Source organism: Mytilus californianus, unplaced genomic scaffold (genome assembly GCF_021869535.1).
Source record: "Mytilus californianus isolate M0D057914Y unplaced genomic scaffold, xbMytCali1.0.p SCAF_2, whole genome shotgun sequence".
Taxonomy (NCBI): domain Eukaryota; kingdom Metazoa; phylum Mollusca; class Bivalvia; order Mytilida; family Mytilidae; genus Mytilus; species Mytilus californianus.
In genome coordinates, this window is record NW_026262668.1 from 108,306,094 (window position 1) to 108,333,247 (window position 27,154).

At 33.0% G+C, this 27,154-nt stretch overlaps 2 protein-coding genes and 1 long non-coding RNA gene across 5 annotated transcripts in view; 1 reads left to right on the plus strand and 2 right to left on the minus strand.

Moving 5' to 3' along the window:
- The window catches only part of LOC127730718 (uncharacterized), a 32,293-nt gene extending 14,854 nt beyond the window's left edge, over positions 1 to 17,439 (minus strand). Inside the window, exon 1 of the long non-coding RNA XR_007995260.1 lies at positions 16,245 to 17,439. This is a non-coding gene — a long non-coding RNA (uncharacterized LOC127730718). The remainder of the gene's footprint in view (positions 1 to 16,244) is intronic.
- The window catches only part of LOC127730716 (transmembrane protein 98-like), a 34,668-nt gene extending 14,854 nt beyond the window's left edge, over positions 1 to 19,814 (minus strand). Inside the window, exons 1-3 of one of the 3 annotated variants that reach the window (XM_052239230.1) lie at positions 19,758 to 19,814; positions 7,003 to 7,201; positions 5,207 to 5,335 (exon numbers count right to left, since the gene is read on the minus strand). In XM_052239230.1, coding sequence (XP_052095190.1) covers positions 5,207 to 5,335; positions 7,003 to 7,145 — 272 coding nt within the window. In that variant the 5' untranslated portion in view covers positions 7,146 to 7,201; positions 19,758 to 19,814. Of the gene's footprint in view, positions 1 to 5,206; positions 5,336 to 7,002; positions 7,202 to 7,429; positions 7,589 to 19,744 lie in introns of those variants that run through there. The other 2 variants (XM_052239229.1, XM_052239231.1) reach the window with 2 other exon arrangements.
- A 5,615-nt stretch (positions 19,815 to 25,429) lies between these two features.
- Positions 25,430 to 27,154, plus strand: part of LOC127727750 (uncharacterized) — a gene marked incomplete at its 5' end in the record, with an annotated part of 32,570 nt that continues 30,845 nt past the window's right edge. The window contains one exon of the mRNA XM_052234865.1: positions 25,430 to 25,438. Within this exon, the coding sequence (XP_052090825.1) occupies positions 25,430 to 25,438 (9 nt within the window). The remainder of the gene's footprint in view (positions 25,439 to 27,154) is intronic.

Consider the following 27,154-nt stretch of genomic DNA (forward strand, 5'->3'; position numbering starts at 1 on the left):
ATAAAGAAGATGAAAATATTTTTGCGTCTACACAGAAGTGCAGAAAAAATTCTATCGTTGATTTTTTCTTAAAATTTTGGCGGAGCGTTCTTGAAACAGAACCTGATTGATTGCAAAAGAAAAAACTGGGGGTCCATGTGCTTGTTTTTTCAATAAAAGCAATAAACCTTAATTTTTATTGGCAAACGTCCCGTTTGCCAATAAGGCGCCAAACTACGTTGGAATAAGTTTTATTCGCAACAACGTCGTGAAATCTTTCCCGCCGTTCACTACTACGTTGTCAATTTCAGTGGTAGAGCCAAGGTTTTTTTTTTAAACCAATGATATTAATCATGAAAATTAATGAAGCTGGCTCCTCGTAAATAGCATCATTTTTGCCAAACCTTTATGAATTGTTACGAAACTTGCATAGAAAAAGTATTCTAGTAAATTACTTTTAGAAAAGAAATGTTCGGAAACAAAACAGATATATATATAATAAAAAAATTAATTTGCATCTCTGCATGTCCGACATTAGTCATACAATTCATGTAGACAACACAGCTTGAACATACATGTAGTTTTAATTATTCAAAAGGCCCAGACATGACAAAATGTGCAACAATTATAAAGTAAGGGGGATGATATAAAAATAAGGACATTTGGTATGATTGCAAAATAGAAAACTATCAACCATAGTTCAAATGACGAAGATAAACGCTATTAAAGGTAACCCTACGGCCTTCAACACAAAAAAAAAAAAAGAAAGAAAAAAAAAGCCACACAGTATAGTCAGCTTTAAAAAGCCCCGAAATGAAAATGTGAAATAATTCAAACAAGAAAACTAACGACCTACTCAATAGGCATTACATGAACACAAAATCATACCCACATTAAATCGGGTCAGCTTAGTCCATTACAGTGTAGTATAACATTTCATACAGCAGTCGATATAAGAGCATGAAATTTAATGATTCTGTATCAATAGATAAGTTACCTAAGCTTGTCTTCAGGGTATTTTTTTTTATTACGGTACATATAATCATTGAATTACTTGTCTGTATTATACCTTCAATCTAGGAGTGAGTGCAACCACATTGTTTGTCCGGTCCAACAAATATATTTATCTTATCTGAGAAACTTCTTTACAAAAAGACTTCGTATTGTTCAGTAACTTAACATCAATGAGTTGCAACTCTGGTCTGTCAAATACCAAATTCCTGTGTGCCGATTTTTCTCTCTCAATATGTACATAGAGGATATGCTTAGCACATCAACGGGTGCGTTTTTGTTTTTGGGCTATAATACGGGGCTTATAACTGTGTCATTTTAACTGACAGTTCTTCTTCATACACATATATATTCCACGGGTTAAATTCTAAAAATGTCGTTAAACTCTTTATTGTACCTTTTCAAAGTCAGGAACAGTAAGATGCGCTGTCATTATTTAATATTACGTTTTTTTTGTGAGCCAAATGGTGAAGTTACTATATAAATTATTTTCATATCTCTTATTCATTTCCTATATGAAATAACAGACATACAAAGTTAAGAATGTGGATTTGATTTTTTCCCCATTCGAAGTTAATATTGTTGACTTCCTTATTAATGAATAAATATAACAATTCTCGTGATTTGGCCGATTTCCATTGCAGGTACTTTTTTCAAATTCGCGCAATCGGGATTATGACGTCAGTGGATTTTCCGCAAATGTGACTACATCTAAAGCGATGTCGCGAAATGTAATCGTTCTTATTAGAAACATCGCGAAATTACAACGTTCTGATTAACAACGTCGCGAAAACAACACGAAAAGTTTTGAAAACGTTATTATCTGCCCCTGCTACTGTATCGTATGCCCTTAAGTGTATGTAAGGATGTTATACCAAGACTTAATACACCATCTCCTTTCATTTTCATTTTATAATGCTAAAACTTGTCAGAAAAGAACTGTGGGCATTGAGTTTACATACCCCCTGCATTTATATCCAGTAGTCATACAAATATTATCAACTCTCTCAGAGCAAGGAGGTGAATACATGAGAATAATAGGCAAATAAATGGAGAAACAGGTGATGCTCCGCTTGCATATAATGTTATAAAGGGACATAACTCAAGAACGGCAAAAAGTGATGCCACCCAATAGTTATTAAGATATTAGGTAATAACGCAAAAAATTGGTAAAAATCGTCATTAAAGGGCAATAACTATAATGAGTCGTCTGACGATTTTGGTCATGATGACTTGTAGATCTTGTCTTGCTGATCATTTTTACTTCTAAAGTTTCTGTCTATGCATTATAATTTTTCGAGATAATAGGCAAAATATTTAAACTAGAGGCTCTCAAGAGCCTGTGTTGCTCACTTGTATCTACTGTGGTTTTGGAAATCATGTAAAATAAGGTTAAAATCATAATAAATAGTATTAGACACCCTAATAATGATTGAGGCAAAGTTTTGTTTAATTTGGCCCAGTAGTTAAATTAAAAGCAGGTCATCCCACTAGTAACTAGTCTTACAATAGTTACTGAAGACTACTAATCATTATTTAAATTAGTTTTCAAGTTGTGACCATTTGAAATTGGTTTTTTTTACAATTTTACCCTAGACTTCTATAGTAAATCCCTATGTTCTATTTTTAGCCATGGCGGCAATGTTGGTTGGATGGCAGGGTCATCGGATGCATTTTTCAATCAAGATACCCTATTGAAAATTGTGGCTAATTTTACTTTCTATTTGAAAAAAAATTTGTTAAAAATGGACTATAAAGGGCAATAACTATTTATGGGGTCAATTGACAATTTTGGTCATATGACTTATTTGTAGATCGTACATTGCTGAACATTATTGCTGTTTACAGTTTATCTCTATCTATAATAATATTTAAAATAATAAACAAAAACTGCAAAATTTCCTGAAATTACCAATTCAGGGGCAGCAACCCAACAACAGGTTGTCTGATTTGTCTGAAAATTGCAGGGCAGGTAAATCTAAACCTGATGTACATTTTTACCCATGTCAGATTGCTCTAAATGCTTTAATTTTAGAGATATAAGCCAAAAACTGCATTTTACCCTTATGTTCTATTTTTAGCCATGTTGGCCATGTTGGTTGGCATGCAGGGTCATCGGACATATGTTTTAAACTAGATACCCTAATGATGATTGTGGCCAAGTTTGGTTAAATTTGGCCCAGTAGTTTCAGAGGAGAAGATTATTGTAAAAGTTACAACGGACGAGGACGAGTGACGATGGACGCCAAGTGATGAGAAAAGCTCACTTTGCCCAATCGTAAAATTTTTTAAAAATCGTAAAATTTAAGGGCAATAAATCGTATAAGAAGTCATCTAACAGTTTTGATACAAATGGACTATAGGTAAAGTTCCACATTCTGAACATTTTTCGCACCTGTCAAATTTTCTCTCTTTATCGCGGTTTTCAAAATAATAGGCAAAACTTGCATTTTTACCCTATGTTCTATTCTTAGCCATGTTGGCCATATTGGTTGACAGGCAAGGTCATCAGACACAATTTCCAAACTACATACCCTAATAATGATTGTGGACAAGTTTGGTTAAATTTAACCCAATAGTTTCAGAGGAGAAGATTTTTGTAAAAGTTAACGGACGAGGATGGACACCAGACACCAATTGATAAGAAAAGCTCACTTGGCCTTTTGACCAAGTGAGCTAAAAAATCAGAGCACATACTTTAATACTTGAAAAAGGCAAACAAAAAAGAAAACATAAAATTGGGACTGTAGTGCATAACATAATTTATAACAACTGTCTGAATCTATAAATAAAAAAAGAATAAAATGCTCCGCTGGGGCGCAGCTTGATACGACCGCAGAGGTTGAACCCTGAACAGTTGGGGCAAGTATGGACACAACATTCAAGCTTGATACAGCACTGAATTTGGATTGTTATTAAATATTTGACACAGCATAGGTTTCTCACACAGAATGAAAGTGGTTTAACTTAAAAATTTCTAATTTACCTATTCAAACCATATCATTATTATTTGCTTTTATATATAAATCAGAAATAACCAATTTTAAAAAAAAGGCAAAAAAAATCCCCCCCAATTTTTTGAACCCCTTATGATTCATCACCCCCAAACTCAATCCCAGCTTTCCCTTTGTGGTATGGTACCTTGCAGTACAATTTCAGTAAGATCCATACACTTGAACACAAGTTATTGTCTGGAAACTAGAAAAATGCTGGTTTTTTGGCCCCTTTTTGGCCCCAAATTCACCCTTTGTGATATGGAACCTTGCAGTACAATTTCATAAAGATCCATACACTTACACACAAGTTATTGTCCTGAAACTAGAAAAATGCTTGTTTTTTTGCCCTTTTATGGCCCCTAATTACTAAAATTTTGAGGGAATTACCCCCAAAATCAATCCCAGCCTTCCCTTTGTGCTATGGTACCTTGCAGTACAATTTCAGAGAGATCCATACATTTGAACACAAGTTATTGTCTGGAAACTAGAAAAGTGCTTATTTTTGGCCCCTTTTTGGCCCCCTATTCCTAAACTTTTTGGGCAATTACCCCCAAACTCAATTCCAGCTATCCCTTTGTGAAATGGAACCTTGAAGTACAATTTCATAAAGATCCATACACTTACACACAAGTTATTGTCATGAAACTAGAAAAATGGTTATTTTTTGCCCCTTTTTGGCCCCTAATTCCTAAAATTTGGAGGCAATTACCCCCAAAGTCAATCCAAGCATTCCCTTTGTGATATGGAACCTTGTGATACAATGTCAGAGAGATCCATACACTTACACACAAGTTATTGTCATGAAACTGGAAAAAATGCTTGTTTTTTGCCCCTTTTTGGCCCCTAATTCCTAAAATTTCGAGGCAATTACCCCCAAAATCAATCCCAGCATTTTTTTTGTGATATGGAACCTTGTGGTACAATGTCAGAGAGATCCATACACTTACACACAAGTTATGTCTGGAAGTTACAAAAATGCTTATTTTTGGCCCCTTTTTGGACCCTAATTCCTTAACTGTGGGTACCATTACCCCCAAAATCAATCTCCACCTTCCTTTTGTGGTATTGAACCTTATGGTAAAATTTCATTGAGATCCATTTCACTTAAACTAAAGTTAGAGTGCAAACGACGACGACGCCAACGTCATACCAATGTACGACCACAAAATTTGTTTTGCCCATCGTATAAAAAGATTGTTTCTATAAATCTAATAACATACGTTGCATCATCAACCCAATGTTCATCTTGTAATAACTGATCTAGTCTGGGGTTAGATATCCTAACTTCATCTAACTCAACATCAGCTGGATTAGACTGTGTGTCATCTTCTATCAACTGTACATCTGGCCTGAAATCAGAAATTAACAGATCGTATCCATTCTTTGTCAAAAATATGGTTATCACCTGTATCTAAATTAACTGAAATGTAACAAATTTGAAAAAGAGAGGAGTTATTGGAGTTTAATCTCATCAAAAGCCAAAAACATTTTCAAACACAATATAACAAAAACAAAATATTTTAGTTAGGAAAAACTTTTTGGATATTGAACTGTGAAGACAGACATCTTACACTCTATTGAATTATACTTCATCTTTATAACTAATGCCATGACACTAATTTTGTTGAAACATGCTTCTGGCACAATCACCAGTTTGTACTTATTGAGCAACAACATGACAGGTATTAATTGTGGATCTGGAACTACTTCCCCTTGTAGAGCATTTAGTTTATTCCCAAATTTTGGGAGGCTTGTGTTGCTTAGTCAAGTTTTTCTTGTAGCTTTTTGAGTGCACATGCTGAAATGTCTTGCCTGCTTTACTGAACATTGATTTTATGAAGTCTTACTGATAAAGGTTTTACTACAAGTATCACACAAACTAAATATTTCAGAGATCCGTGACAATGAGGTCAAGGTCAGATGAATCCTGTCAGACAGACATGGATACCTTACAATTAATCCATACACCAAATATAGTTGACCTATTGTTTATGGTAATTGAAAAAAAGACCAAAACACAAAAACTTAACATTGAACAATGAACCATGAAAATGAAATCTGCCAGACTGACATTTACCCCCTTGAAATCATTCCATACAACACATATAGTTCACCTACTGCTTATAGTATCTAAGACACAGACCTAATCACGTAACTTTAACCTTGATCACTGATCCATGAAAAGAGGTCCTGGTCAGGTGATCCCTATCTGACGCACATGTAGACATTGCAAGGAACCCAGATACCAAATATAGTTATCCTATTACTCATAATAAGTGAGAAATTCACATGACAATAAAACTATAATTTTTTTAAAGCAGTCACTGAACCATGAAAATGAGGTCAAGGACAACGGACATATGACAAACAGAAACTTCATAACATAAGGTATATGCATACAAGGTATGAAGCATCCAGGTCTTCTACTTTCTGAAATTAAAAGCTTTATACAAATAGTTTACGCCACTGCAGGATAGTAATCCCTATGTCTCACCATCAATTATCGTTCTATGGATTATGCAGCTCTTAATCCCTCTTATATGTTTACATGATAAATTATCTTTTATAAATGCTCTTATAAAATTGGATTTTAATTTGGTGTTACTGTGACCTTTATTAACTATGCATTTGGCCTGAATTACAATCTGGCCATGGTTAGGTATACCACCAAAAACTATTTTAATTTATCCATGTCTTAATTATCAACTGCTACATCTAAGACAACAAATCCTGATTGAGTAGAAATATTCTCCTAATCCATCTATCAGCAAACTTATTAAGTATTGATACACACACACATATATATTCATATATAATATGGTTTGAGAAAAGTTAATTTCATCCTTGTAGAATTAAATGTTTTAATTCTTCTTCATTTCAACATGTTCAAGCTACACATAGTTAATGAGTGAATAATTCTTTGTTATCAAGACCTTTCACTGTTGATGGTGACTAAATGATTGTTTTTGCTCAAGTAACAATATCCCTCCTTCCTCCATTGATACATGATGCTTACCTTGTATCCTTCAATTGTGATGTTATGAGATCGGTTTTCTTACATTTCACCTTACAAACATATAACAGTCCAACAAGAGAGGCAATAAATATGGTTGCTAATACACCAATGGCTACGGCAACTACTGTTTCCATCATGGCCATTCAATGACTAGGAAAAGCAATTTAACTTCAGCAAATCTTTCAAGGCCCCATTCATACTGAAAAAGACACATATTTATATATCAACTTTCAAAAGTCTTTTACCACAAACTTATGATCATATGGAAATAAACTCCATGTATAATAACAAAACATGTGATTGTTAAATTAACTGAATCTTTCAAAATGTATGAAAAAATTATATAATTTTGCATTGTTAAAAGCTTTTAAAAAATTAGATGTTCCATTAAAATATGATAATGCTATTGTCTTGCACTCTGTATTACTTTTGAATATGAATTTTTATGTTTTAATGAACCATTCCTGAGGATGACTTTAAGTAATCCCCTCAATCTAGTTCTCCTTTTAAAACTTTAACAAAACAACTTGTAGGAAAAGTTGATATCATGAAGATGAATGTTATATAAAATAAAACTTCAACTTTATTTAATATGACCTTCTAGCTTGTAACGCCTATTATACCTAAATATAGTGTAATCTGTAATATGAGCAACTGCACTTTTAAGTCTGCAGTTTGTCATGCATGACTTCCATACAAAGACAAACCAGTGATTTATTTATTAGTAAAATTGACATTTAAATCATTAACTTGCATGATAAAATCATATCTTGTTATAATAGTAAAGTGTTTTAATTGCATACTAATAATATCTTTTTCAGAAATTTGTAAAATCGATGGAAATTACATTATGTCCAATTGAACGCACAGAAACATTGAAAAGAGATTTACTAAGTTAAATAATAAGGACAATGAATGCATTGTAGATTTTTTGTAAAACGCCCTTGACGTTTAAGTGGGTTTTTTTGTTTGAAAGAAATGTCTTTTTTTTTTTAGACTTGTTATCCGAACTTCCCATATTCTTTTATATTGTTATTTATCAACAAATTAGATAATTGTTGTGTTTTTTGTGACAAAATGAACTTTGGAGTTATTTTGTATAAAATGAGCTTTGCAGTAAATTTCTTTAAAAAAAAATTTGACACAAAAATCTGCTGTGTCTGAGTTAAAATAATAATAGAAATGTAACAGATACACAGAAAGCGTGTTAAAATAATGATTATAATAATAATAATGGCATAAACTTAAATCCAATATCTTGTATTACAGGATTATGGTACAAGTGTACACATTTTGTACATGTAGTAATATTGTATAGACACCTGTCTATTGTTGACCTCTTGATGTCTTACAGTTATTTGTGTTTTGTTGCGGTCTCATTGACATATACCTCATATCTCCTTTTATGTGTACAATAAAAACATTTTTAGATAATACTACATACAACAATTTTAGATAATACTACATGTACATACAATAATTTTAGATAGTACTACATACAACACATGGAGTCATTTAATTTCATGGATAACAATTATCGTGTATATTTGATTTCGTGGTTTTGCCAAATTCTGCATTCAAGCATTATGAAAATGTGCATTTCGTTGAACATTTAAATTTGTGGTTTAACTATACCCACAAATTCATGGAAATAACTAATAATAATGAATGTATATAATTGTTCAAATGAGTAAAAAGAAAACAAAAATCACAAGTTACTCCCACTTTTTAAAAACTTGTTTTCATTAATAAAAGAACAACATCCTATGGTACTAAATGAGAAGACCAGATCTTGTATGTCACCAAATAGAGTTATGTTGCTACATTGTTTGTTGTGTACTGTTGTCTGTCTTTTCTTCGTTTTTCATTTTTTGCCATTGCACTGTCAGTTTGTTTTCGACTTATGAGTTTGAATATCCCTTTGTTATCTTTCGTCTCACTTTTACCTATTGCTTTTATAGTATTTGAAAATAAATGTGGAATGTGTCCATGGGACACAGATGATGCCCCCGCTTGCATATAATGTTATAAAGGGACATCACTCAAGATCGGTACAAGTGATGCCACCAAAATTCAAACGTGATCTGTGTTTTGTAGTAATAAGAATTGGGCATAAGTTTCATAACATTTGGTTGAGGCAAACTAAAGTTAGAGAACGGAAACGAAAAATTCAGCAATTTTTCCATTTGTAAAGGGGCAATGCCGCATTACTCTTTAACGGGTACAAGTGACGCCACCAAAATTCAAATTTGATCTGCGTTTTGTGGTAATAAGCATTGTGTATAATTGTCATAACATTTGGTTGAGGCAAACTAAAGTTAGAGAATGGAAACCAATTTTGGGACGTACGGATGGATGTACAGACGGACAAGGGTAAAACTTAATGCCCCCTCCACTATGATGGGGGCATAAAAACAGACCTAACCATGACAAATTAACTTTGCTAACTGATCCATGAAATGAGTTGGTCAGGTGGACCCTGTCTGACAGACATACATACCAAATATGTTTATCCTATTACCCATATAATAAGTGTGAAAATTACACCAGAAAAAACACTATTTCTTGTGAAATAGTCCTTTTCTTACAGATTTGATGTAATTCAAACTAATGAAAACACAAAATTTAATAGTTACTCTCAAACTGGTAAAAAAAAAATTGTCTCTATGGAAGTTTAAAAAAAGTGAGATTCAGCCTTATATAAACATGAATAAGCATATTAAAATTTCTTACCTGCTTAAATTATCAATCAACAATGAATAAAGGTCAGTCAATCAATACTATGAGGAGACATCAATCAATGTTTCACTACTTAACTTTACTTAACTGAGACAATCAACTAATACATTAGCATGATTAGTGCACATGTTACTTGTACATTAATCCAACATCCTCATATTAATGTTCAATTATTGGATATACAGCAAATTTGAGATGAGCAAAAAGCTTTCAGACTATACATTTTGATATATTTTGTTAAGGATAAATTAATAAACTGAAAGGCACTTTGAATAAATAAAGGAAAAGGGTAATATGTGATAGATCAGACAACTTTCCCAAAATATAAAATAACAATAAATTGCTGTTCTTAATCTTTAAAATTATTAGCTATAGTTGTGCAAGGCTATACTTGTAAGGAACTAACACCTTTCTGGATGGCACCTTATTATGGCATACAAGTTTGTTGGTCTGGTGTACACCTCAATATATTAACTTATGTCATTTATCCTTCATTCTGGTAGATTGAACAGATATAAAGTTGTGCGTATTGCTGTGTGTTTGTTTATTTCACATTGGCTAGAGGTATAGGGGGAGGGGTTGAGATCTCACAAAACATGTTTAACCCCGCCACATTTTTGCATCTGTCCCAAGTCAGGAACCTCTGGCCTTTGTTTAGTCTTTGATTTTAGTTCATTTATATGTTTTTGAGTTAAGTGTGACGTCCATTTTCGCTGAACTAGTATACATTATTGTTTAGGGTCCAGCTGAATCCCGCCTCTGGGTGCGGAATTTTCTCGCTGTGTTGAAGACCCATTGTTGGCTTTGGGCTGTTTTCTGCTATCTGGTCGGGTTGATGTCTCTTTGATGCATTCCCGGTTTCCATTCTCTATTTTATTTAATATGCAAAAAATTTGAAGGAATCCATGCTTGTTTTCATATACATTGTAGGGTGCACTTGCAACATAGTTTCTTATTTACAAATTCATAAAGGATACACTGAAAAATCAGATTTATCAGCCAAATTAAATCATAAACTTGATCTGATTACACACCACAAATAAAGCATTTTCCTGCTAAATTTAGTTAAATTTTGTTATCATATGAAGTTTCAAAGAAGATAAAATTTATGTTCAACTGCAAACAATGGCAATAGTGAACATTGCCCAAATGGCCAGGTGAGTAAAATATCAATGTAGATAATTTACGCTTTTCACTGTAGACAGTCTTGACAGTCTTGACAGCACATTTGGATATGCATAAGGAAAACTTTCTTGTAATTCATTTCATGATCAAAACAATTTATGTGCATACAATTCTAAATAGCATGCTAAAAAAAAGTACAGGACAGGGCATGCTTTGTTAGTGAAGTTTTAACTGATAACTTTTACAATTGACTTAGAAGAAGATGGTCAAAATCCTTAAGTAGAAAGTTATTTAGCCAGGCTTTTGCTAACAGGTAACTGTATAGTTATTTTTGATTTCCAATATTCTAAAATTGTTGTTGAAAGTTTTTTACTTTAAATGATGTCTACATGCCTATTAAAGTGTAATTTACTGAGGCATTCATCTTCCAAGATTATTATTTTCATCCTTATATAATGCATTATGTCTTTTTAGACAGCCATTCACAACCAAAATAACAACTTTTGTATAAGCCTGATATTGGAAATAATATATAAGCTGGATACTATAAAAATGTCAAACGAAAAAGATATTGATTTTTCTTTTGATAACCTTTTATAATTAGTAGATGTCTTATGATTGCCAAAGAGACAACTATTCAATAGAGTCCTTTAAGCAATTATATGTTACCGTACAGCCTTCATCATTCAATGAGAAAAACACATACTGTATATAGTCAGCTATAAAAGACCCTAACATGAGAAAATGTGAAACCATTCGAAAAACTAGAGGCTCTCAAGAGCCTGTGTCGCTCACCTGTATTTACTGATGCTTTGGAAATCATGTAAAATAAGGTTAAAATCATAATTAATAGTATAAGATATTAGATATTATAACGATATCTAAGATAATAACAAACAAGAGTGTACACGCTGAAATGTCTCGCCTTCTTTACTAATCACTGATATTATGTTGATAGTCCTAAATATAAAGCTTTATTACAAATGTCACATAAACTTAACATTAACCAAGAAAACTAAACATTGACCAATGAACCATGAAAATGAGGTCAAGGTCAGATGAACCATGCCAGGCAGGCATGTACAGCTAACAATTCTTCCATACAACAAATATAGTTGACCTATTGCTTATAGTTTAAGAAAAGCAGACCAAAACACAAAAACTTAACACTGAGCAATGAACTGTGAAAATGAGGTCAAGGTCAAATAAAACCTGCGCGACTGACATATAGATCATAAAATATTTCCATACACCAAATATAGTTGACCTATTGCATATAGTATTAGAAAAAAGACCAAAACTCAAAATCTTAACTTTGACCACTGAACCATGAATATGAGGTCAAGGTCAAATGACACCTGCCAGCTAGACATGTACACCTTACAATCATTCCATACACCAAATATAGTTGACCTATTGCTTATAGTATTAGAAAAACAGACCAAAACACAAAAACTTAACATTGACCAATGAACCATGAAAATAGGTCAAGGACAAATGACACCTGCCAGACAGACATGTACACCTTACAATCATTCTATACACCAAATATAGTTGACCAATGGCTTATAGTATTAGAAAAACAGACCAAAACACAAAAACTTAACATTGACCAATGAACCGTGAAAATGAGGTCAAGGTCAGATGAAACCTGCCAGACTGACATGTATCCCTTATAATCATTCCATACACCACATATAGCTGACCTACTGCTTGTAGTATCTGAGAAACGGACCTAATCACGTAACTTTAACCTTGATCACTGATCCATGAAATGAGGCTGAGGTCAGGTGAACCCTGTCTGATGGACATGTAGACGTTGCAAGGAACCCATATACCAAATATAGTTATCCTATTACTCATAATAAGTGAGAAATTTACATAACAAAAAAACTAAACTTTTTTTTCAAGCAGTCGCTGAACCATAAAAAAAGGTTAAGGACATTGGACATATGACAGACGGAAAATTCGTAACATAAGGTATCTGCATACAAAGTATGAAGCATCCAGGTCTTCTACCTTCTGAAATATAAAGCTTTATACAAATAGTTTACGCCGCCGTCGCCGCCGCCGGATAGTAATACCTATGTCTCACTTTCTGCGACTTTCATCGCAGGCGAGACAAAAACTGCAAAATTTTTGTAAAATTACTAACTCAGGGGCAGCAACCCAACAACGGGTTGTCGGATTCGTCTGAAAATTTCAGCGCAGATAAATCTAAATCTGATGAACTTTTTGCCACCTGTCAGATTTGCTCTAAATGCTTTAGTTTCAGAGATATAAACCTATGTTCTATTTTTAACCAAGTCCGCCATGATGGTTGGAAGGCGGGACATCGAACAAATTTTTTAAACTAGATACCCTAATAATGATTATGGCCAAGTATGGTTAAATTTGTCTCAGTAGTTTCAGAGAAGAAGATTTTTGTAAAAGATTACAAAAATTTACGAAAAATTGTTAAAAATTAACTATTAAGGGCAATAACTCCAAAAGGGGTCGACTGAAAATTTTGGTCATGACAACTTATTTGTAGATCTTACTTTGCTGAACATTATTGCTGTTTACAGTTTATCTCTATCTATAATAATATTCAAGATAATAACCAAAAACTGCAAAATTTCCTTAAAATTACCAATTCAGGGGCAGCAACCCAACAACAGGTTGTCAGATTTGTCTGAAAATTTCAGGGCAGATAGATCTTGACCTGATAATCAGTTTTACCCTATGTCAGATTTACTCTAAATGCTTTGGTTTCAGAGATATAAGCCAAAATCTACATTTTACCCCTATGTTCTATTTTTAGCCATGGTGGCCATCTTGGTTGGTTGGCAGGGTCATCGGACACATTTTTTAAACTAGATACCCTAATGATGGTTGTGGCCAAGTTTGGTTAAATTTGGCCCAGTGGTTTCAGAGGAGAAGATTTTTGTAAAAAGCTAACGACGACGACGACAACGACGGACGCCAAGTGATGAGAAAAGCTCACTTGGCCCTATGGGCCAGGTGAGCTAAAAACCAAACAATGGGTCTGATTTATTACAAAACAATAAACAATAAATTGCTTTGACAAGCGCAGCTGGATACAACCGCAGAGGTCCAACCCTATACAGTTGGGGCAAAAATGGACACAATATTCGCACTTGATATCAACAGGTCTGAATTTGGATTGTAATTAAATATTTGACACATAATAGGTTTCTGACACAGAATAACTGTAGTCAAAGAACTTAGAATTGGTTCTATGATTTGAATTTATATTCAATTTCTTGCTTTTGTGCAATACACTGTGCTGTTGTGCAATACTTTGTAAATCTGTTTTCAGACAATATACAAAGAATTAGCAATTGTGACACACAAGTTTTCTTTGTTTTCTTTGGAAAATCTTGAAGAAAAAAGAAAAATTGACCCCCCCCCCAAAAAAAATTATTTTGTTACCCCCCCCCCCCCCCCCCCTTTCTTTTGTCTAAAAAAAAATATTTGAAGAAATTTTCTTTCTAATTTCTGAAATCTTGATAAAAAATTGTCCCCATCCCCCTCCAATTCCCCCCTCAAATTTTTTTTTTTACCTCCCCCCCCCCCCCTTTTTCCAAAGAGAAATTCTTTCCCTCAAGATATGGTCATAATCTCAATTCAAATTTCCAATGGAGTTTGCAACCATAAAAACCCATTTAAGTACATCATAAAAGTATTGAAATAGAAAATGACATACATAATCATGGCTAAAATTAATATACCTTCATCAGCATTTAACAGTAACTTCTAAAAATAAATTGACAGCTAATCACCTCAAGACAATACAACATTTCTTTATAACAAAACCATTGTAAGGGAGGTAACTCTTAATGCTAAAAAAAAACTAAACAAATGATATTGATCACAAATAAACAATTCTGAATATGAAAATTAAAATTTATTACCACTGAACCCTTTGATATACACTATTATTATATTAATAAAAAATATAAATAAGTCTATATACTTCCATCACAGTATTTGATGTTTCTAGAAACAGCTAAAAATAATTCATACTAGAACTAGCTGACAACTTTACATAATTTAAAAGCAATGTAAGGAAATTAAAGTAATTCAAATATAAAATTTGTAATTATTATCTTTTAAATTTTATTTAATGTTTATTAAATCAAACAAAACAAATCTTATAGCCTTAGGACCAAAATTTGGACCAATTAGAAAATGGACCCAACAACCAAATACACAGTTAGATTCAGCATATGAAAAAAATTGTAATACTAATAGCATGAAAAATTGTAATACTTATAGCAAAAAATCCCAAAATATTGTTCTCGTCTATATACTGTTAAATATCATGAATCAATCGAATGCTATCCCTTATATAATGCTTAATGGTCCAATATCTATTTCATACAGATCCAAAGACCAATACTTAAGTAATTGTCCATTAACCAGGAAACCCTTGTTTCCCCCCCCCCCTTTTTTGCCCCTAATTCCTAAACGGTTTGAGCCATAACCCCCCAAAGCCAATCCTAACCATCCCTTTGTGGTATGGAAACTTGTGGTATAATTTCAGAGAGATCCATACACTGTTCCACAAGTTATTGTCTGGAAACTAGAAAAATGCTTATTTGGGCCCCCTTTTGGCCCCTAATTCCTAAACTGTTGGGACCATAACCCCAAAAATCAATCCCAACCTTCCTTTTTGGTTTTAATTAAACCTTGTGTTTAAATTTCATAGATTTCTATTTACTTATACTAAAGTTATTGTCTGGAAACCAAATGTCTTCGGACGAAGCTGACGCCGACTTGATACCAATATACGACCGCAAATTGTTTTCCCGGCCCAGATCGATCAGTACAAAAGAAGTGTAAAGACCTCATAAACAATCTGGGAAATGCATGACCTTGTGCAATGCCAAAATATAAGTACATAAGTATTAACAAAAATACCGAACTCCAAGGTAAATTCAAAAAGCTTGAAAATTGCTTGTTTTTTGGCCCCTTTTTGGCTTCAAATTGCTAAACATTTAGGGCAATTACCCCCAAACTCAAACCCAGCTTTCCCTTTGTGATATGGAACCTTGTAGTACAATTTCATAAAGATCCATACACTTTCACACAAGTTATTGTCCTGAAACTAGAAAAATGCTTGTTTTTTTCCCCTTTTTGGCCCCTAATTCCTAAAGTTTTGAGGCAATTACCCCCAAAATCAATCCCAGCCTTCCCTTTGTGGTATGGTACCTTGCAGTACAATTTCAGAGAGATCCATATACTTGAACACAAGTTATTGTCTGGAAACTAGAAAAATGCTTATTTTTGGCCTCTTTTTGGCCCCTTATTTCTAAACGTTTTGGGCAATTACCCCCAAACTCAATTCCAGCTTTCCCTTTGTGATATGGAACCTTGTAGTACAATTTCAGAAAGATCCATACACTTACACACAAGTTATTGTCATGAAACTAGAAAAATGCTTGTTTTTTGCCCCTTTTTGGCCCCTAATTCCTAAAATTTTGAGGCAATTACCCACAAAATCAATCCCAGTCTTCCCTTTGTGATATGGAACCTTGTGGTACAATGTCAGGGAGATCCATACACTAACACACAAGTTATGTCTGGAAGTTACAAAAATGCTTTTTTTTGGCCCCTAATTCCTTAACTGTTGGTACCATAACCCCCAAAATCAATCCCAACCTTCCTTTTGTGGTACTGAACTTTATGGTAAAATTTCATAGAGATCCATTCACTTAAACTAAAGTTAGAGTGTGAAAACTAATATGTCTTCGGAAGACAATGACGACGTTAATGTCATACCAATATACGACCGCAAAATTTTTTGTTGGTCGGCAGACGGGGTCATCAAACACATTTTTAAACTAGATACCCAAATGATGATTGTGGCCAAGTTTGGTTCTAATTGGCCCACTAGTTTCAGAGAAGATTTTTGTAAAAATTAACGGATGCTGACTGACAACGTACACCAAGTGATGAGAAAAGCTAATTAGGCCCTTTGGGCCAGGTGAGCTAAAAAGTCTGTATAACTCTTATTTTCACAAAATTTTCAACATCCAAAGCCTGTAATTTCTGCAAAAATCAGCAGAGTCAGAGTGGAACCAAACATAAACTCGATCTGTAACTCACCATAGTAGACTCACATACAAAAATCAGCTCAATATCTGAAGGCATTTAGAAAAAAAGTTAGTATAACTGTTATTTTAACAAAATTTTCAAAGTCCAGAGCCAGTAATTTAGGCAAAAATCAATGGAGCAGAACCAAACAAAACCCCACCACATTTTGTTTGAGTACCAAGTCAAGGTATCTGGACCATGTGTTGTATGTTGTTGTTTGTTTTTATTTGTACATTTATTTTCTCAGAAGAGCCAGGCTTTGCTAGTTGTTGTAATGTGGGTTTTTATTCTGTCAAATATCCCTGTTAATTCACCTATTAGATTAGAAACCCGACATTGTCAATATATTCTACAATATACATATTTTTGTTACCTGGTACTTTTATTTCAGTAGATAAAATGTGCTACATGTAAATTTGTGTCAATGTCAGAATGTCACTAAATTTACATAAAAGTTTCTTTGAAATTGCAATTAGATATTCTTATCATTGCTTATCGAATCATGATCAGAGTTTAAAAGTTTTAAGTTTACATTTTGTCTTATGCTTGTAGTTCCTGTATAAAACATGTATATATAAATATATATACATTTAAAATGTCACACAAAACATCAGCATCCTGGTCATTAGGAACAATTGGTTTCTTCCAATTTCACATGGATCAAATCAAATATCTGCAATATTAATGACTTCCTCCATTTTTTAAAAATTTAAGAGTACATTTTTTTTTCAGTAACACTGATTTCCTAAATTTTCAATCTGGATATAATACATAGTGCATTGTACATGACTTTTGGTCCCAGCTTCAATCGTGAGATACCAATTGCATTACTGATACAGTCCATCATAAAAATTTTGACATGGGTAAAATAGTGGTGCCAAAAATATAGCTAACAGTTTTATGAAGCCTGATGAAATTAAAAATTGCAGTCAGTAGGATCCCTGGTTTTAATGTACAAATGTAACAAGATCAGACCTGTTATACTAAATTATGTAAGTCAAAAGTTTGGTAAAATGTTTGATTAAAATTTGCATAATATAAATAGAGGAGTTGAATTAAAACTCCACCTTTGTCTTTAATAGACGACTTTCAAATTCATGCATTTTCCTGTACATTTCCTACATGTATGTCACAATGCTATTGTTAGAACTGATTTTTCAAGGACGCCATTCACGCTGATTGACCTTGTGGTTTTCTAAAAGAAACTCCAATACGATTGATTGGTGTTTAATGCCACTTTCAGCACTATTGTGCTGTTTCGTGGCAGTCAGTTTCTACTAGTGGAGGAAGCCAGAGTGCCCGGAGAGAACCACTGACCTTTGGTAGGAAAACTGACAAGCCTAGTCAATTAAGATTGGAGTTGAGCGAACCTGCCACTCGCGGGATTCGAACTCACAACCTCAGTGTTGACAGGCTAGTGATACAGTATTTCGACTACTTAGACCCCTTGGCCACCGAGGCCCCAAACTCTAATACGAAAAATGAGGCACTTTAGAAGAGCACCCCTCCTTCAAGAATGGTACTGCTACCAAAGTCCTGTATAAGCTGGTGTGACTTCTTGCTTCTGGTCATTTGTCATACATGTAAGTCTGCAAATACATAAGACCAAGTTACGGTTCGTGGATATTTGAGATCATAGTCTCTTATATACTTTTACATAAAAGTGTTAAAAGGTACAAGCTGGTGTCTGATAGGAAATTACTGACTTGTATCAGTTGTAGCTTTACGAGGTTGTACCGTATTGGACTATTGTTACAGCTTGTAGGGTACATAATTGTACCATAAGGACAAGTTTGTTCCTGACAGAGGATAAATTTTTAATTGTACAAATTTGCACCAGTCGTATATACATTTGAAGTAGAATAGATAGAGATAATTTGTTTTAGAACGTAAAGAGCAGTGGTACATGTACATGTATATACATGTAATTTAGTTCATTGGTATCATTTTATGTTAACTTCTTGGATAATCTTAATATTTGTAAATAGAACATTTCAAATCCAGTATCAAACTGGTAACAGCCCTTTTACATATTTAAAAAAAATAAAACAGACATGCTGACCTGGTGCACACGTTGAGGTATATGGTAACAATGCACAAACTTTCAGCAAATTGAGAAAAATAATAATATACTTACTTAATAAAGTATAGCAGTTAAAATAAGGGTGCAAAATGAGTATAACCAAATTTCTTTTGAATTCTTTCTGTATTATTCATAGATATGGGATGTATATGTATCTGAAAATTTATTTCCGTGCATGTAAATTTAGTGGCAAACCAGGCTACATCCATGTCTGTGATTGTGAAGCACTGAAGGGATGCCTTTAGAAAGTTTGGAACATTTTAATCTTTACAAAAATTGGTAAACTATCGTTTTGCATAAACATGTTAAATTGAAACCGTTAAATTAAGTCAAGATTTTCAAGTGTCAGATTAACCCCTTGTTTGAATTTTTAGAACAAGGTAAAGGCATTTTCATGTGGTTTTGGTACAAGTACAATTGCATTTCTGGACTAGGCTCTTTGATCAGAAGGGCGGGAATTGAGGTCATGGAACCTCTGATACCAGTTAAAAGTCAAACAGGAGTATCAAATTCAATGTAACATTATTATGGTTTACTGATCGTTGGCTTGAGCCTCGACTCTGAAATCGACATCGATACTCAAAATGCTGGTGCTGCGGGAATGTTTCATAAATTTGTCTCGATTAACTGATGCAAACTGGGTCATTTACTTCCCAATAGTACATGACATTGACTATAACAAACTAGATTTACCTTAGTTTTTTACCTGTTTTTTTTTTGACAAAAACAATGTTTTCTGAACTTTGGAAACTTGGAAAAAAATATAAATTGCCGTTTCTTTAAACGTAAATAAGATATAGATTTTTCAAGAAATCTCTAACATAAGAGTATTTGAGTAAAATGTAAAAATCGTTAAATATGTAAGGAATAAAGAATTTAAACATTTAAAACTCATTTGATATTTTTCATGATACATATTAAAGATAATATTATATTATCTTTTAAAATGTATTATGAGTGAGTTGTTTTGGTTTAGAGATTTTTAAAGGGTGGCTGGCGGTAAAATTCGTAAATTTGTTCAGAGAGCCACTTGCAACAATTACAATGTATTGGTTATTATAATAAGTCAAATAAAACAAACAATTTCAAGAAATGCACACATTTAAATTTTATTGAAACAAAAAATGAGACAAAACTATAAATAGGTTTAATACCTGGGATCTCCTGTAGTTGGTACCAGTACAGAAACAACTCACTCATAATACATATATTATTTTTATTATAACATGCACGGTCACATTCTTGAGTCAGTTGAAAATGCAAAATATTTAGGTATAGCTATATCATCAAATTTAAAATGGAACAAACACATTCAGAACATGACATCAAAAGCAAATAAGACTCTTGGATTCATCAGAAGAAATTTAAAAATAAACTCAGTAACCATCAAAGACCGAGCATACCAAGCCCTTATTAGACCAAAACTTGAATACTGCTGCACTGTCTGGGACCCTTACACAACAGAGAACATTAACTCCATAGAAAAAGTCCAAAGACGTGCAGCGAGATATGTATGCTCCAACTACAAATATACTGAAACTGTGAAAGTGTAACAAACATGATAAACACACTTCACTGGCCAACATTACAAGAAAGGAGACTCAAAAGCAGATTAAATATGTTCCATAGAATAACAAACAACAAAATTGCCATACCACATACTGACATACTAATTAAAAGCAAATCAAACACCGGTCTAGCCACGAACAAACATACCGACAAATTCGATGCAGCAAAGACAGTTACAAATTTTCATTTTTCTGCCAAACTATAAAAGACTGGAACAAATTACCTGAACCAATAGCCTGCAGCACCACTACTGAGTGCTTTAAGGAGAAACTCACTAGAGAGATGCTCCTTGACACTTACAAACACCTACATGTTTAATATGTATTTTGTTTTTATCTTATACCAAAATTAAAAATAAAAATTGAAAAATATTACTTACATACACGTATATATAAAAAATTGAAAAATTATTATGAAATCAAAAATATATTTTTAATCATTAACAATATTGTTAAACCAGGCATGCGCCAGAAAGTAATCATCAACCAGTTGTCGTTTTTCTGTATATAAAGAAGAGTACGTATTGTATTCCAGTATTGTACCAGTATTTTTTTTTTTTTTTAAATAAACAATACATATATGATATAGTAATTAATCTTTTATTAAAGGTGTCACATAATGCAATTAACATATTTGACATGACAATTTTATAAGACATTTGAATGATTGGACATATAGATAGTCGAGCACTAAATGATAATAATAAACATAAGGATAATAAATACTGATATGAAATGTACCTTTTTAGCACTAATTATAAAATGAAAGCATGATGTGTAACAAATGATAAAATTACATGCTTAAATGATGGTACACTGCATTTTTCATCAAAGGGAACTATACCGTATACTGTCCCAGCAATTCAACAAACTCTTTATTTTCCTCTACCTTATCTTTCAGGGCTTTCTTTCCAAGGCTCATGGTATATTTTAGTGATTTGTTGATTGACATTATAGCTCCTGTATCATCAGCATTGGTATTGTCTATTTCTTCTTCAGATGGCATCTCTGGAACCCTCCTCTTTCTGTATTGGTTTTCAGTCTCTGTGGACTTTCTCTTACGCTTTACAACATGACTAGCTTCTTCAAATGGCACTTGTACGGCTCTCTAACTGTTGTAGGTGTTGGAGTGCTGACGCCATAGGATGGTGGCAACATCTTTTGCTCTTGTAGTACTAGTGATTGTACCAGTTGATATATCTGCTACGTATTGTGTGGCCCATGGTTCTGAATCATCTGCTTCTCCCTTAGCCATACATAACGCCAATTTCTTGTTCCTTGAGACCTCATTTTTCTCTATATTTTCTTTGTAAATAGATTCTGTGATTGGGGTTAAAGGTCTTGTTGTGAACCATATGTTTGCCTGATCAATTCAGTTGACCAGTTCTTGTAGTAGTTGCTGTTGTGTCTGATAACTTTTTTGCTTAGGAAAGTCCGGGAATAGAAGAGAAATACCAGCCATATCAAAATCTTAGTTAAAGAAGATAGCATGCATATTATATTCTTATACAATTATTTTATATAATTAACAATTGTTTGAATAATATGAGTTAATTACAATAATATTTTGTTTATTTGTATCTGTTTGATTTTAATTAGGGCTAATGAGTATCATGTTTATTTTAACTAGTTGTTGATTTATTTAATAATTCAATTATCTTCTATTATCGTTTTGAGTTCATTTAACACCCTTTTGAACTTCGATATCCAATTTTACTAAAAAATACACAAGATATTGTCTACAATACAACTACAATACTGGTATATCAGTAATGTACCAGTATTGCGATCACCAACTACAAGAGATCCAATACCTGTTAACCTTCTCGACATGCATTAACAAAATGTAATTTAATTAACCCACCCTATTCCTTCAATACATAAATGACCTTCAGATTACACAGTCAACAAATCGTCAGACTATTTGCCGATGACTGCGCCCTGTACAGGGAAATAAAAAACAGCACAGACGCAGACCTTTTAGATTTTACGTTTCTGAGTTATGGGATTTTATTTCAAAAAAAAAAGGGGGGATTTTCCCGTTCTCGGACAATAACTCAAAAATGCTTTGAGCAGTTTTCATGAAACTTTGGTGTCTGGTTTGTATCTATTATATAATAAGCTCCCTTTAGTTTTTTATAAATTTCTGATATGACATTGAGGAGTTCTTGAACCTTATTCGATTGAAAAAGCGACAGGGGGTATCATGCACTCATGGCGCAGCTCTTTATTAATATTGGTGTACGTGTAACTACTGTTTCCTTTTTAGCTCACTTGGCATCCATGGTCGTCGTCCGTCCAGTTTAAACTATTTTAAACATCTTCTCCTCTGACACTACTGAACCAATTCCAACCAAACTTAAGCTGAATGATCCTTAGGGTATCAAGCATAAAGTTTGTGTTTTATTTTCTGTTTCGTCAAAAAATATGGCCGCCATGGCTAAAAATAGAACATAGGGGTAAAATGCAGTTTTTGGCTTATATCTCAAAAACTAAAGCATTTAGAGCAAATCTAACATGGAATAAAATGTTCATTAGGTCAAGTTCTATCAGCCCTGAAATTTTCAGATGAATCTAACAACCCATTTTTGGTTTGCTGCCACTAAATTGGTAATTTTAAGGAAATTTTGCAGTTTTTGGTTATTATCTTGAATATTATTATAGATAAAGATAAACTGTAAACAGCAAAAATGTTCAGCAAAGTAAGATCTACAAATAAGTTTCATATGACCAAAATTGTCAGTTGACCCCTTATGGAGTTATTGCCCTTTAAGGACAATTTTACACAATTTGTTTATCATGTTTTCTAACTTTAAAAAATCTCCTCTGAAACTACTGAACCAAATTAAACCAAACTTAAGCTGAATGATTCTTAGGTTATCTAGAATAAAGCTTGTGCTTTATTTTCTGTTTCCTCAGAAAACATGGCTGTCATGGCTAAAAATAGAACATAGGGTAAAATGCAGTTTTTGACTTATATCTCAAAAATCTAAAGCATTTAGAGCAACTCAGACAAGAAGTTAAAGTATTCATTAGGCCAAGGTCTACCTGCCCTGAAATTATCAGCCAAATCGGGTATCTGATTTTTAGGTTATTGCCCCTGAATTGATGATTATAAGGAAATTTTGCAGTTTTCGGTTATTATCATGAATATTATAATAGATAAAGATAAACTGTAAACAGCAAAAATGTTCAGCAAAGTAAGATCTACAAATAAGATTCATATGACCAAAATTGTCAATTGACCCCTTAAGGAGTTATTGCCTTTTAAAGACAATTTTTCACAATTTGTGTATCTAGTTTGCTTACTTTAAAAAATCTTCTCCTTTGAAACTGCTGAATCAATTTCAGCTAAACTTGGGCTGAATGAGTTTCAGAGTATCTAGTATAAATTTTATATTTTATTTCCTTGTATGTCAAGAAACATAGCCACTATGGCTAAAATGGAACATAGGGGTAACATGCATTTTTTGCATTTGAAGAAAATATGACAGATACAAAGAACATTTAAATGAAAAATTTAAGCAAAAAATTACAGGTGAGCGATTCAGGCTCATGAGAGCCTCTTGTTTAATATTGGTGTTGTTTTGTATACTTTTTTAGGCATATATATTATTTTTCTATTAGGTACATTATCATTTTGTCATTCCAAAGGATCCAACGCCCTCGTTTGAAATTCATTGACAATTATCTAGATGTTTTATATATATATATATATGTTCCATCTTGTTATGGGAGAGGATGAACATAGGCTTTGCTTGTTGTCCAATTGCCTTTGATAATCATAATTACTATCAATAAAATATTTGAAACTAAGGCCACACCAATTTGATTAATAGTTCTTTGGAATTTCCCGCTCCTGTTTTGGAGAAATTGACTTTTCAATAAATAAAAAAAATTACCGCTTCCGAAAATTTTTGGGCCGCATGCCGCTCCAAATTTTGTTTCTCCTTGAAATTTTTTTTTCACATAGACGTTTTTCTTGTGCATATATTGCTCTGTTCGATTCAAATGCACGTGTGATAAATCGAATTGTAAATAAAAGGTCAAAAATCGGGATGCCAACATGTAGTTGTGTCAGCTCATTGTCGTAGACAAGTAGTTACTGAACACACATCCGAAATGCATCTTGTTTTATCTATGAAGACCTGTTCTAGGAGACAAATATTAAAAATCTGTCTTTAGATGACCACGATCACATCAATGTTCGTTAGAACCATCGTCATCCCGGATTATTGTTTCAACAGACATAGACCTGAATCTGAATAAGTACGTTGCAGGGCCAGGATAGGCATCAATGGCAACGCCAACGGAAGAGAGGCGCTGGAAAATTAGTCCAACGATGTGAGAGCAACCGAAGTTTTAAAGCTCTCAATTGTATTGGTACACACGAGATTGTTTGGTAGTCTATTCCAATAAAAAAATGTTTTTACAAAGAATGACGGTTTATATTGTTCAGATTTGCTATGTGGAATTTTGAAACACTGGCTGCTGTTTTGTACAAATTTATCTACAATGTTTGTTGTTTTATAGACCTATCTATCTTGGATGAAATTAATATTAAATTCCCTTGAATTTTAAAAAAGTCACAGATTTATCTTATTTTGATGAAAGTCCATATCCCCTTGTTAGTCTATTGGCATACAAGCAGAAATCTTTTGTAAGGGAAAATTTAAGAGTTCCAACGTTTGAGACCAAAGTGGTGGTATTGTGATTGGCATGCTCATATAACAATTAGGGATGTGTAATTGGTTCAACCACTTCTAGTCAAGCTAAAGAGTTTAAAATGCATTGCAGCTTTTAGGAGCAAAAGGAAAGAGTATTTTGCTGTCAGAATAATGCATGTGAATGTTGTGACAAGTATTTTAAGGGAATATTTTAATACATTGAGATCTACATGCATAGCAATATAAATATCTATAAAGTGGACATCAAGCAGCCAATAAACAATCATTACCATATATAGATATAATGAAAACAACTATATCAAAAAATATTTAATATTTTGCAGGGGCATTTTTTTTTGGTACATACATGTACACATATTTAAATTTTATTCAACATATGTCATTTACCTAACTAACATAATTCCACAGGCACTTGTTTCAGAATTTTTTCCCCCTATATACCTTAATAAGGTGTTATATTAAGGTATATAGGAAATTTTTTTTCTGAGACAAGTGCCTGTGCATAGTTCCTCTTGTTAAACTGCATCTGCTATGCTTCCTTAATATGTACACATGTATGAATTTTAATGAAAATTCATGCAGACAAAGCTTATTTGACGAAAATAATTATAAATTAACTAAACCCCAGCGAGACAAGAAAGTTGGGTATGGTTCATGCGCCAATCCATCAAATAATATGCATTAGAGCATGTTTCTTCTCCTTTTTCTATGAAGTAACCCAGTTTTAACATGTACATAACTTCTAAATCGCACAATTTAAAAAAAAAATTATACCACTCACTTCACCTGTAAAGCACCCGCCTCATAAAAACTCATTTTCAAGAAAAAAATACAATCAAAATAATTTCGCTCGCTCGCCCCATATTTTTTGGAGCTTTTGTCCGAAGAACTACAAATCAAATTGGTGTGGCGTAAAAAACAGCAGACAAATAATCTGATGTATAAAGAATTATGGATTGTACTGGTACTTTTGATTCCAATACAGTATAGACTATAAGCAATCTGATTACCAAAAACTTGTGCTTTTATGACTATTATACAAGGAAAAAAAGCCTGTGGGTAAAATACACACAAGAGATTTACGACCAGCGACAGATACATCTTTATTTAATAGGACACAGTAAAAGAAAAAAAAAAACAAGTTTAATGAACATCACATTTTAGCTTAATGGAAACACTTAAGAGTCATAAAACACTCTGTTTGAGTCTCTAATTACATTAATTATTTTCCAGAAGTATGACATCAACAGGAATACAAACAAGGTCAAGGAAGAGAAAAGGTAAGATAAAAGAATTATATTAATGTAATGGACCTTTGTCTGTACCCCCCTTTTCAAACAAGAATTCAGTGAAAAAACTTTTTGTAACTGCTAAAAACTAAAACTCTGGTAACTTCAAATTGTGTGTGATCGTTTGCAGTATTTTCATGGAAAAACCCGTTTTCCATCATCAAGTAGAAATTGAAAATGCTTTTTAATGATTCTAGAACACTTCACAGGTGTTAAAATAAGTCAAAATCTCCAAAAAACAATTGGGAAAGTTGTGTTTGGAAGTACATATACCTCGTCTAAATCGAAAATAAATACAGTTAGAGTGTGTGGAAAATCAGTACTTTATAGATATAACTATAGATATAAACTAAAACAGTTCCGTTCTTCAGTAAAATACTGTTAAATATAGCCATTACATGTTTGAATGATCTTTAGCTTTTGCGTCAGTATGAAACACCAACACGGAACAAATAACTGATTACATTTTGTAGTTTATACATCGTAATGCATAAGCTGGTTCTTGGCTGATTTATATACTTTTTATATGTCCGTTTACGCGTCGTATTATGGTATACA